Source organism: Lagenorhynchus albirostris, chromosome 15 (genome assembly GCF_949774975.1).
Source record: "Lagenorhynchus albirostris chromosome 15, mLagAlb1.1, whole genome shotgun sequence".
NCBI classification, from domain to species: Eukaryota; Metazoa; Chordata; class Mammalia; order Artiodactyla; family Delphinidae; genus Lagenorhynchus; species Lagenorhynchus albirostris.
Window position 1 is genome coordinate 70,715,770 of NC_083109.1, and position 14,525 is coordinate 70,730,294.

Sequence of the window (14,525 nt, forward strand, 5' to 3'; positions counted from 1 at the left end):
ATAGACATTCCCATTACAACAGACAGAAAATTAAAGGGAAAAAGGAGTCACCAAACCCAATCAATTTTGAAATCCAACTGGGCAAACTCCATTAGGTTTCAAGGCACAGGAATAATTCTCTGTGGCTCAGGATTCCGCCCTCTGGGCCCATGGCTGCACCCTGGGAGTCATTCTTCCTCTTTCATGAAGGGTAGCATGTGTTTGCACCTACATAGTTTTATTAACCTGTTTCCTGTCTGTAGAATTTTGGGAGCCTGTCAGCTTTCTTTAATTTTGTCCTTTCTCTCTCCCACTGAGTCCAAGCTGGCAGTGTTTCTGCTGGTATAACAGTCTCAAAAACCACGTGCATCTCCTCTGTATGTCTCTAGGGTTCACTCCACTAGACTAGAGGCTCCTCTACAAATCTTTCCTGGCTAATCCCATCCCTTTTCCTGGCTTCTGCTGAGATGTCTAAGGGGATTCATGAGTCACATGTCTAATCTCTTCAAAGAGCCCTCAATTGTGATTGAATACTCTAAACCAGCGGTCCCCAACCTTTTTAGCACCAGGGACCGGTTTTGTGGAAGACAGTTTTTCCACGGACGGGGTGGGGTGATGGTTCAGGCAGTAACGCGAGCGATGGGGGTGGCAGGTGAAGCTTTGCTTGCCGGCCCGCTGCTCACCTCACCTAACAGGCCGCGGCCTGGTACTGGTCCATGGACCGGGGGTTGGGCACCGCTGCTCTAAACTGTAGATCCTTCTGAGGTTTTGGCAAAAGGTTGTGCAGCCACACCCTTCGTTTTTTTCTCCAGAGCACCCTTCCCTGGCTTTTTCATGCTTTTTTTTAGCATCTTTTGCAGTAGGCTGAGAGCTTCCCAAATCATCAGCTCCCAGTTCTTTTTACTTAACAGTTCTCTCAGTCTGTCCCTTTCCTCTAGCATTTTACTCTAAGCAGCAAGAAGGAACCAGACTGTATCTTTAACACTTTGCTTGGAACTCTCTTGAGCTAAATATCCAAGTTCATCCTTTACAAGTTCCTCTTACCATATAACTATAGGACACAGTTTGGCTAAGATTCTGCTGCCGCATAACAGGATTTTCTGTCCTCTAGTTCCCAATAAAGTGTTCCTTATTTCCTGAGCCCTCACCAGCAGCACCTTTGATGTCCGTATTTCTATCATTGGGCTTTTTAGGATGATTTCTCTAAGATGATCAAAGTTTTCTATGTGGTGCTTCTCACTTGTACATGAGCCTTCACTAATTCAGTGGGTCCAGGAATAAGGACTTGGACATCTTTGGGGAATCATTGTTCAGCCTCCCACACAACTATTAAGTTTATGGCCAACCGTAAACCTGATTGCTTCTCGCGCTCTCACAACTATGTTAGTTACTACAGGGGCTACAGGGATAGCATAGCAAGGCTCAGCAAACATACTGGTTTCCCCAGACAGTCCAGTGTACACTTTCGTCCCAGTATAAATGTAGCAGTGCCTTTATTCCCCTTCCAAAGTATCCTGGGGACTTCCCTGGTGGTGCAGTGGTTAAGAATCCTCCTGCCAATGCAGGGGACACGGGTTCGAGCCCTGGTCCGGGAAGATCCCACATGCCGCGGAGCAGCTAAGCCCGTGCACCACAACTACTGAGCCTGTGCTCTAGAGCCCGTGAGCCACAACTACTGGGCCCGCGTGCCTAGAGCCCATGCTCCGCAACAAGAGAAGCCACCACAATGAGAAGCCCGCACATCGCAACAAAGAGTAGCCCCCACTCTCCGCTTTCCATGACTTAGAGAAAAGCCTGCGCGCAAAGACGAAGACCCAATGCAGCCAAAAATAAATAAATAAATAAATTCAAAGTATCCTGGCTTCAGTGATAAATTTTTTGATCACTGTAAGTATAGCTTAATGCTTGGTCTTAAGATTGTAAATCTACAATCTCTTAGAGGCAGAAAACATATGAAAAAATTTGCAAACAGCTACAGAAAACCACAATTAATACTATAAAACTAAACTCTGCTCCATCCAGAGGAGAGTTTCTTATTTGTCCCTGCCCCTTCGTTTTCTCATCCTCAAAGTGAGGATAACACATGGGTTGAGATGGTTTTGGTAAATGTTAGCTTCATGGGAATAGTTCTTTGATTCTAATGATCTATTTTCAAAAGAGTTTTTCCTCAAAGGAACATATTTTATTTTTCACTTCTCTTCTTGACTTTTGGCAGGAGCTAAGAAAAAGCCTGGAACTTAGTGTCAACCTACAAAGGAAAGAAGAGGATGGTTCCAGTGATGAGTATGACTCTATCGAAGAAGATGTACTCTCTGAGCCGGAGCCTGAGGACCAGGTGCTGGTGCGTCGTCCTAGAGATGACTCCCCTCTTCCCAGTGGGGACTCTGTGCAAAAGAATGTTTCCGAGGACCAGGAGACAGAAGGACGCCCTCCCCAGGGCCCAGATACCCTCGTAGTGCTGGAATTTAACCCAGCTTCCAAAAGTAAGCTCTGTCTTATGTGGCATATCTTTGCCTTTGATGTCTCTGGATCTAATAATAGGACTTAAATTTCCAGTGGTACTTTGAATTCAGCTTTGGGTAGACCATCTCACAGGCCGGGGTATATATCACTCAGCTCTCTGCTGATTGCAAGAGGTGAAGGCTCCCAGAAGCTTACAGACGACCCTGAAATTCCAGATGGTAAATGTCTGGCAGATAGCTGTAGGGGGCTGTCCTGTGCATTGTAGGAAGTTTACCAGCATCTATGCGGCAACTGGCTAGTGAAACTGACTTGAGCAAAAGGGACTGTTTATTGACTTGGATAACTAAGGAGTCCAGGGCTGCAGTAGGACTCATTTCCATTCCCCTCCCCTCCCCTTCCCTTCTTCCTTTTCTCCCTCTTCTCTCTTCCTTCTTTTGTCTTGGCACCATTCTAAAGTGGGCTTTCCACATATAGACGCAGAATTGAGACACTGGCTTTGCAACTCCATCAGAAAGTGGATTTCTCTTCCTAAAAGCTCCAGCAAAAGTCCCAGACTTGGCTCTTGAACTCACGTGGGGTCACATCTCTGAACTAGTCACTGTGGCTCTGATTGGCCAGGTCCGGCCAACAGGACTGGGGGTGTGGTTATCGCCACCCAAACCACATGGACGGAGATAGTAGTTTCCAAAGGAAAATTAAGGTGAATCTGAAGGAGAAGGAAAGCAGGTGGGCACCAACAGCAGTTGTCCACTGGAGAAGGTTTTTCAGAAATCACCCTAGAAGGTAGAGTCAACAGAACAATGGGTGGGTGGCAAGGAGGGTTACGGTTAGGGCATTCTCCCCAAAGCCGGAGGTGCCGTATTTCCTGAACCAAATACCAAGACCAACCAATGGGGAAGCATGAGTGAACCTAAGGAAGGAGAAATGAGGGAGTGTTTGAAATCGGGCAGTGAGTATATTCGTCTGCCCAGGCTGCCGTAACAAAGTACACAGACCAGGGGTGGCATCAACAGCCACGGAAATGTAATTTTTTTCACAGTTCTGGAGGCTAGAAATCCAAGATCAGGGCTTCGGCAAGCTTGGTGTCTTCTGAGGCCTCTGTCCTTGGCTTGCAGGTGGCTACCTCCTCCCTGTGTCCTCACATGGTCTTCCCTCTGTGTGTCCCTGTGTCCTAATCTCCTCTTCTTATAAGGACACCAGTCATGTTGGCTTAGCACACACTCTGAAGGCCTCATTTTACCGTAACTACCTCTCTAGTGACCCTATCTCCAAATACAGCCACATTCTGAGGTACTGGGGGTTAGGACTTGAACCTATGAGTCTTGGGGGGACATAATAATAGGCAGCTCTGGAAAATCTACACCCCACGGTTGATGTCTCCAGCAAAGAGAACATTTGTCCCTCCGACATGCTCTCACCTCCTTGCTGGGCTGTTCCCTCCACCTAGATCACCACATTTCCTTTCCTCTCCACTCTGACCCATGAAACCTGGCTCCCTGCTTTTTCCTCGAGACTCAGCTCAGAGGCTGCTTCCTCCAGGAAGCCTTCTTGGCATTCCCAGCCTGGCCAGCTAGGTCAGTGCCTGCTCTGCTCCTGTAGCATCATCATGACACTAGTCTCAATGCCAGCAGTTGCCTTTCTCTCCCTCCGGCCTGTGAGCTCTGCCAGGGCACAGGCCAGCTCTTCCCCTCTGTTGCATCCCCGGCTTGCAGCCTTCACCTGGCACATTCAAGCCATTCGGGAAATCTTTAAAATAAATGAAGGGCTATGCCCACCTGCTAAAGCATCTGGTGGTCACAGCAATGAACAGACCCATTTGAATGAGAACCACTGGGGCTGCATCGTTGCTGTGGATTGTGTTTCCTCCAAGGGGAAGGGAAGTGCTGTGAGGGGGTTGACTGGGCCCCTGCCCTGGAAACGGGGGTGTGGCGGGGATGGAGGTGGGAGTGGGTATGACAGTCACTTCCGGGTGTGGAGGACCAGGCCACAGAAGGGGAGCAATTGGACCCCAGGCAGTTTAATAGTGATACTGGGCATAAAGCTAAAGGAGAGAACTTCACTTTCTTGCCATTTTACATTTTTTAACAATTAGATTGCTCGGCAGGCCCCGAGTTGACCCTGGTGATGTCTGCCGAAGGCGGCGGGTGCCCAGTCTGCAGTACACGAAGGCAGCACGAAAACCCCCTACCGCCGCTCTCAACCGCCCCTTTCATCTGCAGCCCCTGGCTGGCTTCTCAGCCCCAGCAGGAGACAGGCTCCCACCAAGGGGAGCAAGAAGGAGGCTGAGGGGCCTGTTACAAGGTCTCCCCAGACCCCAGCATGGGATTGGAGTTCTTAGATGGTCCTGAGTGTTTACTCAAGAACAGTCAGCAGTAACCTGAAAAGATGTGCTTGGTGCTGGGCTGTTCATTCATGCACTGGGCACGCATCATGCCCCAGGCACTGTGCTGGGACAAGATGGGCCCACTCATTCCACGTCATTTAATCCTAGCAGGGAAAACAGACAATAAGCACATAACTACATAAATAATAATTGCCAACACTTACTGAGTTGTTATTAATGTGAGCCAAGAGCTATTCCAAGGACTTTACTTATGTCCCTCATTAAATCCTCACCCGCACATTAAATCTCAACCCCAAGGGAAGTCCTGTCATTGTACTTGTTTTACAGAGGGGAAACTGAAGCACAGAGAGGTCAAATAACTTGCCCAAGGTCACACAGCTAGGAAAGGGCAGAGTGGAATTGAATCTGCAGCAGTGTGAGCCCAGAGCCTGCGCTCTTAATCTTTAGGCTAAATAAATAAACCAGATGAAGTTACAAAGTGATAATTGGGCTTTGAGGAGCCAGTAAGTAACCCCACCCTGCTCTGCTTTCCCTTCTAAATTGTGAAACAAATGAGAAATGATCATGGATGGAAAGTGAGCAAATGATTACCTCTCCAACTGAAAGTACTGCCCCTCTGCCGTAGACTGACCCCTGACCCCAGATGTTGGCAGAGCTGGACCGCTGATGGCATCAGCATGGTAGAAGGGGGCCATGTGACCTGACGGCACCCCCCGCCCCACCCCAGCCCACAGAAGAGGGAAGAAGGAAGGCCTGGGCTGAGCCCCGATGGCTTCCTGCCCCCACTCTCTCCCATCCCATTTGTCCTCCTTGTGAGCAAGGGGCAGTGAATGAGCAGCACAGAGAAAGGCAGAAGTTATTTTTCTATTAACTGGAAAGGGGAGGGCTGGGTCATGGGTTAGGAATTCAGGGAGGAGGAGAGAATGGTACCCTGATGGTCTTGAAAGTTGTGAAGATTATAAAACAGGACACTGGTTGGGCGATGGGGGTCAGAGAAGGATGCTAGTAGCTGGAATGGTCAGAAAAGCCTTCTCAGAGGAGGTGATGTTTAAGCTGGGACAGGAATGAGGAAGAGAAAGCAGTCATGGAAACAGCAATCCAGGTCCAGGGATCAGAAAGCACAAAAGGCTTGGAGAGGGAAAGAGCTTGGTGTACCCAAGTACAGAGAAAGGGCCAGTATGGCTGCAGCCGAGTGAGTCGGGGCCAGGGGTGGGGGGAGGTGGTACAAAATGAGTGAACCCAGGCCACTTTCCATGAAGACCTGATGGTTTAGGATTGCACCAAGAGTCTGGGTCCTTTGGTGCCCTAAGAAATATCCTTGTATAGACTCTTGATGGCCAAGGCAGACCTCCACCAGCGTTGCCCGAGGGCAGTCTTAAGGAGAGGAAGGAGCCAGGAGACAGGGAATGAAGTGGTTAAGGGCAGGGCTCTGAGCCAGGCAGGCCTGGTCAAATCCTGATTCCCTCACTTCCTAGCTCTGTGTTGTTGGACAAACGACTTGAACTTGAGAGCCTTACTCTGCAATAGTATGTATTAGTTTTCTACTGCTGCTATAACAAATTAGCCCAAACTTGTTGGCTTAAAACAATACCAACTTTTTATCTTATAGTTCTGTGGGTCAGAAGTTTGACATGAGTCTCACTGAGCTAAAATCACAGTGTCAGCAAGGCTATGTTCCTTCTGGAAGCTCTAGGGGATAATGTGTTTCCTTGCCTTTTCCAGCTTCTAGAGGCTGTCACATACCTTGGCCCCTGGCCGCCTTCCAAGCTGGCAACGTTGCATCTCTCTGTGCTTTTCTTCTATAGTGACGTCTCCCTTTGATCTTCCTCTTCTGCAGCACTTTTCCACCTGTGTGCTGCTCACGTACATGTGTTTTATTGTGGCAAAATATACATAACATAGAATTTACCGTCTTCACCCTTTTTAAGAGCACAATTCGGTGTCACGAAGTACACTCACATTGTTGTGTAACCATCACCACTATCTATCACCAGAAGTTTTTCATCATCCCAAACTGAAACTCTGTCCCTCTTCCACTTTTAAGAACCCTTGTGATTACATTGGGTCCAGCAGAATAATCCAAAATAACGTCCCTAGTTTAAGGTCAGCTGATGAGCACAGTCAGTTCCCCTTTGTCTTGTAGCCTAACACAGTCACAGCTTCCAGAAATTAGGATGTGGCCATTTTTGAGGTCCATTATTCTACCTACCCTCCACCCACTAGGATGGCTGGGGAAACACATGAGACAGTGTGTGCCAAGGACCTGTCCCGGTGCCTGGGCACTCAGGAGGCTGAACTGAATACATGCTGGCTGTCGTTCTTACCATCATCAGCATATTTTCAGCACTTAGACAGCCAATCTCCGTTTGGGCATTGGCCCCTCTCCATTCTTTGTCTTGTCCCACTGGACATGGTGGCTTCTCGCTCACACACAGGTCTGCCCTTGGGCCCTGGATATCAGGCCAACCAGGGAGCAGCCACTTGAGAAAGTGTAGAGAAACACGTGTCCTTTGCAAAGTCAAAGGGGGATAGCAGAGAGGTTAGTGCAAGTCGGACAGACCCCACACTCATCCCCAACATCTACCGTGACCTCCCAAGAATCCCATAGCGCCCTTGATTCTGGGGCTTCCCTCCTTTGGGCCACCACAGGCCCCAGGATTTCCTTTGAATTTGAGCAGGCACTTCCCAGGTTTTCTGCCTTCCCAGGCTGGAGGTTCCCAAGTCCAGGGACCTAACTCTTCTCCCTGCTTTTTCTCTTTATTCCATTTAGCCGCCTGCCCCGCTGCCCCCTGAGCTGCTTTCCTGCCTGGAGCCACTTTACCCTGACTTGTGCCATTTGCAAACCTTCTTCACAACTTTTTTTTTTTTTTGCCAAATTCACAGACCACTCATATTATTTTTTAGCTGTTATTTAAACCAGTCACCTTTCTTCTTTCCTTCTTTCCTTTTCTCTCCACCCCCTCACCCTTTCCTTCCTCACTCCTTTCTTTTCTTCCGTAATTCTAGGATTGTTCCACACAATAATATACATGAAATCAAGGTTTGATACACTGGTTGCTTATTTTTTTCCCATACACATTAAGATAGATAATTGCTTTCTTTTTTTAAATTTTATTTATTTTTGGCAGCGTTGGGTCTTCATTGCGGCGCACCGGCTTTCTCTAGTTGCGGCGAGCGGGAGCTACTCTTCGTTGCAGTGCGCGGGCTTCTCACTGTGGTGGCTTCTCTTGTTGCAAAGCACGGGCTCTAGGCACACAGCCTTCAGTAGTTGTGGCACATGTGCTCAGTAGTTGTGGCTTGCGGGCTCTAGAGCGCAGGCTCAGTACTTGTGGCGCACGGGCTTAGTTGTTCCACGGCATGTGGGATCTTCCCGGACCAGGGATCAAACCCATGTGCCCTGCTTTGGCAGGTGGATTCTTATCCACTGAGCCATCAGGGAAGTCCCAGTCATCACCTGTTTCACCAGTGGTCCAGGCACCCCACTTTGGGAAACACTGACTATAAATCATGGCCCGTGGGCCCTTCACTGTCTGGCTCCTCTTGCCAGCCCAGACCCTAGCCACTCACCTGCCACACGCATGTCAGCTCTCAAGCCTTCACACACACTGTTCCCTGTGTCTGAATGCCCCCCTGTTCTGTGCCCTGGAGACACCCTGGTCATCTGTAAGTGTTCTCTTCAGTGTCGACTGCATACCTGCCAGTCCCGTCCTCCAGGCTGCATGCTCCTCTGTGACCCTGGTGCTGGATCCCTTCTTCTGTGCCAGCCCTGCTCTCTTATCCATTCAACCATCCTCTTCCTTGGCGAGAATGTGCCTCGAGGGCAGCAAACATGTCCTACTATGCTTTTCCTGCTCTTGCATATCCTTGGTTACATCATTACTTTATGTATCTTGCTGCCAGTTAAACCCAGTACCCCATTGTTTATAAGACTTGTCCCTATTCAGAAATGTTAAAACTTGAAAACCTGTATGTGTCCTAGAAGAATTCACTTATTTACCAAAATGTGGTACTTGGCACATAACGGCTCTCAGCAAACTTGTTTTGTTGTCTGCAGCAAATCCGAAACTAGCATGGTGCCTGGCGCAGAGCAGGGATTCCATCAATATTTGTTGAATGAATAAGTGAACACACAAATAAACAGAGGCTGGAGCAGAATTTCCCAACTCTGCCTGCACTCAGTGTTTGACATATAAACTATTGTGTTTTTACAGGTAATAAAAAGGAAAGGAATTTGTCTGCTAAGCGGAAGGACAACGCTGAGGTCTTCATTCCCAGCAAACCCGAGCCAAACCGGAGCCCCCAGCCCCTGACCGTGTTCCCAGACCAGGAGAGGGCAAGCTCAAGTAAGAGTTCTGTGTGCACCCCCGAGCAGTTGGGACTGGGCTTTGGGTCAGTGGGGTGCCGTGATGGACCTCCTCCCCGAGGCCTGAGCTGACCTTTAGCAAATGTATTATTGGTCAACGTCTCCAGAGAAACAGAACCAATAGGATGTGTGTGTATATACATATGCATATATATATACATACATATATATATATATAGAGAGAGAGAGAGGTGGAGAAATTTATTTTTTTAATTGAAGTATAGTTGATTTACAATGTTGTGTTAATTTCTGCTGCACAGCAAAATGACTCAGTTATACACATATATACATTCTTTTATATATTCTTTTCCATTATGGTTTACCCCAGGATATTGAATATAGTTCCCTGTGCTATACAGTAGGACCTTGTTGTCCATCCATTCTGTACGTAATGGTGTTCATCTGCTAACCCCGTACTCCCAGTCCTTCCCTCCTCCAGAGAGCAATTTGTTGTAAGGAATTGGCTCATGCAATAAAGGAGGCTGCCAAGTCCAATCTATACGATGGGTCAGCAGGCTGGAGACCCAGGAAAAGTCAGTGTTCCAGTTCGCAGGCCATCAGGCAGGAAGGGCCAGTGTTGCAGATGAAATCTGGAGGCAGTCTGCTGGAGGAGTCTCTCTTGTTCGTGGGAGGATCAGCGTTTTTGTTTTATTCAGGCCTTCCACCGATTGGATGAGGCCCACCCACACTGTGGAGGGCAGTCTGTTTTCTTCTGTCAATTAAAATGTTAATCTCACCCCCAAACACCCTCTCAGAAACATCCAGAATAATGTTTGACCAAATAGCTGGGCTCCCCATGGCCTAGTCAAGTGGACACCTAAAATTAACTGTCACAGTTACTTTCTGGGTCTAAAACCAAGATGTGGTTATAATTGAAAATTTGTTTTCTTTTTGTTTTTACTTTTAAATGAATTTGCTTACTTTATATGGGTAACAATACATGCAGATGATACTACATTCTAAAGGTACAAAGAAGTTTATGGTGAAAGGTCCGTGTGCCGCCCTTCTAATGGAATGAGGAGGTCCATTGATTGAGTACTTACCATGAGCCAGCCACCATTGTAAGCTTTTATTTATTAGAATTTACTATGTGTTTACTTATCATTTACTTATATACATTATATAGTTTACTTTTATATATATATATATATATAAATTCTATATGAAATTTACTCACCTATATGCAGTAAGTCCCCTACATACGAACCTTCAAGTTGCAAACTTTCAAAGATGTGAACATGCATTCCATCAACGTCAGGCTTCAGTGAAATTGCAGCTTGCCCTCCATCTCTTATTGCTGACAATCCTTCAGCTCTACCATCTCCCACCTCCTCTCCCTCCTCCAGTCAGTAACTCTTCTTGCCTGTTCACTCAACGCCAGCGCCTGTGTGGCAGGTGTTGTACTGCACTGCTGTACTTTTCAAGGTACTGTACTGTAAGATTATAAATGTTTGGTTGTTGTTTTTGTTTGTTTGTTTGTTTGTTTTTTTGGCCACACCGTGCACGGCGTGTGGGATCTTAATTCCCCAACCAGCGATCGAACCCACAACCCCTGCATTGGGAGCACAGAGTCTTAACCACTGGACTGCCAGGGAAGTCCCCTAAAAACGTTTTCTTTATTTTTTGTGTTTGTTTTTTATGTATTATTTGTGTGAAAAGTATTATAAACCTATTACGGTACAGCACTATATAGCTGACTGTGTTAGTTGGGTATCTAGGCAAACTCTGTTGGACTTATGAATAAATTGGACTTACGAACCCACTCTCGGAACAGAACTCATTCGTATGTAGGGGACTTACTGTATAAGTAAATTATATATGGAATTTGTATGTGTAGGTAAATTATAATCCTTATCACCAGGCTTTGAGGTGGGTTCTCCGACTGTGTCCATTTCTCAGATGAGGAACTGAGGCACAGAGCAGGTGATTCACACAGCTGGAAATCAGCAGATGTAGGCCTCAAACCCTGGTGGAGTGACTCCACTGCTGTGTCCTTAACCAGCAGACTGCACACACTGGAGGCTGCAGATGAAACATCTCAGTCTGAGGCTGTGGATCCAAACTAGTGGCTGGAGTGACTCTGTGAGGGCAACTTGCTTCTGATTTCTGTGATCCAAAGAAGCTCAGAGAGCTCAAGGCATCCTGGTGTCCTAAGAATTTGCAGCTGTGGGGTGCGTAGGGCAAAATCCAGCCCCAGGCAGCCAGCCTTGTTAGACAAGTGACCTCTGTGGCCAAGACATTCCATCCACGTTTACTGAGGAGCCGGAGGGACTGTTTCCTGCAGAGACGGGCCAAGGGACTTGGTGGCAGGAAGCAACCCCTACTCAGACAGTCACGGTTCCCAGATCTGGACCAGTGCACTCCGTGCATGAGGCCTGAGGCTTGAAGCTCTTTTCCCAGCAGCTCAGGGCAGATGGAAGGAGGCGGAGGAAGTGATAACAATCCTTCCACTGACTGAGCGTTTGTTCCCTGCTATGTAAATATTGTCTTGTTTGGATTCCCCGGAACCAGACTCTGAGATAAGGTTTCCAGAACAAGTAATCGAGCTGGGAGGTGGTCCCTGGAAGGGGACAGGATAGGGGAGGAGCCCAAACTGGCTTCATCACCAAGCAAGTTCACTGGGCAAGTGGAGCTCCACCTGGCTGGGGAGCTCAGGGGACGGTGCTGGGCAGAAGCCTGCTCCCACCCCGGGGTGGATGAGGGACCCTCCCTTCGGTCCTGGGTTGTGGGCTGCGCCTGGTGGTGTGGACCCTCCAGTGCCCTGGCTCAGGAGGCTCCGGGTGCCGGTGGAGCCCTGAGGCAGAGCTGCAGGTGGAGGTCTGGCTAACGTGGCACCCAAGCATTCCCTGATTAACCCTTATCAAGCCGCAAACGAATGGGGGGAAAAGACCGTACTAACACAAGGCAAAGCATTTTTAGATAGCAAGTGATAAAAAGAGTGGATTGAAGGAAAAGCATCTACATCAAGCCATGTAAATGAACTTTCAAAGGTGGTGTGATCTTTGGGCACAGCCAGACCCCAGTAATTAAAGTATGTCAGCAGCCTGCCCTCCCCACCTCTTGCCACAGCCTCTCCTTTATGCCCTACATTCTCAGAAAGGCTCTTAGGGTGCTGAGACAGCCCACCAGCAGCTCTGGGCTGACAGCCCACCAGCCCAGAAACCCTGGCAGAAAATAGGCCCGGCAGACTCTGCAGCCTGACCACCTGGTACAAATCCTTCCCGTCCACCTACCAGCTCTGTGACCTTGGGCAGGTTACTTAACCTCTCTGGGCCTCACTCTCCCATCTGCCAGACAGGGATAAGAGTAAGACTCTCCTCTGAAGGTCAGTATAAGGATTAAAGGACTGGATGGCTAGATTGCTTAGAGGAGCACCTGGCTCAGAGCAAGTGCTTGCTCAGGGTCAGCTGGTGGAGAGTGTGGAGGGCAAGCCCTGAGCCATTGTTTCTTCTACACCTGGACTGGCTCCACTGACCACTGCTCGAGTTGACAGGACTCCAGTCTGTACTGCTGATGTTCACTCTATGTGAAAAATTTTAAAATGGCTTTTTAGAAAATTCCTCCAAGACGAGTTGTTAAGGGTTTCCCTGGTGGTGCAGTGGTTGAGAGTCTGCCTGCTGATGCAGGGGACGCGCGTTTGTGCCCCGGTCTGGGAAGATCCCACATGCCGCCGAGCGGCTGGGCCCGTGAGCCATGGCCCCTGAGCCTGCGTGTCCAGAGCCTGTGCTCCGCAATGGGAGAGGCCACAACAGTGAGAGGCCCACGTACCGCAAAAAAAAAAAAGACAAGTTGTTAAAAGAAATGAAACCAAGGGTAGAGTGCCACTGTGCAGGAAACTTCCAGAGCCCCGGTAGAGGGAGAGCAGCACAGTGGCAGTCAAGCACCCTTCCCAGCCGTCCTACTGGGCTCACTGGGATCTCCCTCCTTCATGTGCTGGCCATGATCACTAAATATTTACGTTTCTGGGTAATAAAATGAAGAACCAGCACTTACAAAGCACTGAACCAGCTCCCAGGCTGTGTTTTGTACCACACGTGTTAATCTTGCATTTAATCACCCAAACAACCCCGTGCAGTAGGTACTGCTATTATCAACACTATTATACAGAGGAAACCAAGGCACAGAGAGGTTGAGGAATCTGTCCAAGGTCACACAGCCAGTAAGTGTAAAACCAGTGTTTAAAACCTGGCTGCAGAGTATCTGTTCTAAATCACTCCACTGCATGGCCCCTCGTGTGTCAACTAAACTGCTATTTGCTTGCGACATACCCACATCAGTCTAGTTCTAAGCAATAACGTGCCTAAAATCCACAGGTTGGAGTCACTTGTTCTGTTTTTTCTAATGTTCATTAATATAAATATATAGTTAACATTTTTAAAGTTAAACCATGTATCAGCTAAAATCATTTCAAATACTGTATTCATTTCCCAGGGCTGCTGTAACAAAGTACCACAATCTGATTGGCTTAAACAATAGAAAGTTATTGTGTCACATTTCTGGAGGCTGGGAAGTCCAAGATCAAGGTGTCAGCAGGGCCATGTTCCTTCTGAAGGCACTAGGGGTGAATCTGCACCAGGCTTCTCTCCTAGCTTCTGGTATTTCCTTGCCTTGTGGCAACATAACTCCAACCTTCATCTGGTGCTTTCTGTATACACTGGGTCCAAGTTTCCCCTTTTTATAAGGGTACCAGTCATATTGGATTGAGACCCACCCTAATGACCTCATCTTAACTCGATCATCAGCAAAGACCCTATTTCCAAATAAGGTCACATTCACAGGTACTAGGAGGTTAAGACTTCAACAAGTCAACTGTAACACACACCTTCATGTACAGTTTTTTGAGAAGTCGAGCTTCATTAATTATTTATAATCTGCCTTTCTCCAAGAAGTTCTGACATGTTCTAACAAATTTTGTAGTGCAAGAAGACTTTAACAAATATGTAAGGAAATGAAGGTAAAGGGAAAACAAGAGTAGGAACAATAAGTTGACGCCAAGGGGTGAACAGATGAATGCCTCAGGGGGTCACACTCATGACTTTGAGTTTCCTGACCACCATGGCAAGGAAGCAATGCATTCACATAAACAGCACATGTCACTGGGTCCATCTGGTAAAAATCAGATTACCAGCTGTCCCTGGCACTTGGTTCTCAGTTTGTCCCATTGACTCCCTCAAAGAGGACACTGTTTGAGGTGGCGGAATCCTCATTTTGAACAGGTTTGGAGGTCAGCCTTTATCTGTTAAGTATACATGGCTCCTACATAGGCCAAATTTGAAAAAAAGGAAAGTTGAAAACCATGGCATTGTTACCACCCTCATACTGAAATGGGATGACATTGGAGCCACATGTCGCACGGGGATGAGGTTCTAAAGGTCA

General features: G+C 47.8%; 1 protein-coding gene across 6 annotated transcripts in view; it reads left to right on the plus strand.

Moving 5' to 3' along the window:
* Positions 1 to 14,525, plus strand: part of KATNIP (katanin interacting protein) — a 194,319-nt gene that overhangs the window by 87,207 nt on the left and 92,587 nt on the right. For 5 of the 6 annotated variants that reach the window (XM_060124302.1, XM_060124303.1, XM_060124304.1 and 2 more), the window contains 2 exons: positions 2,195 to 2,462; positions 8,998 to 9,129. In XM_060124302.1, the coding sequence (XP_059980285.1) occupies positions 2,195 to 2,462; positions 8,998 to 9,129 (400 nt within the window). The remainder of the gene's footprint in view (positions 1 to 2,194; positions 2,463 to 8,997; positions 9,130 to 14,525) is intronic. The other variant, XM_060124307.1, reaches the window with a different exon arrangement.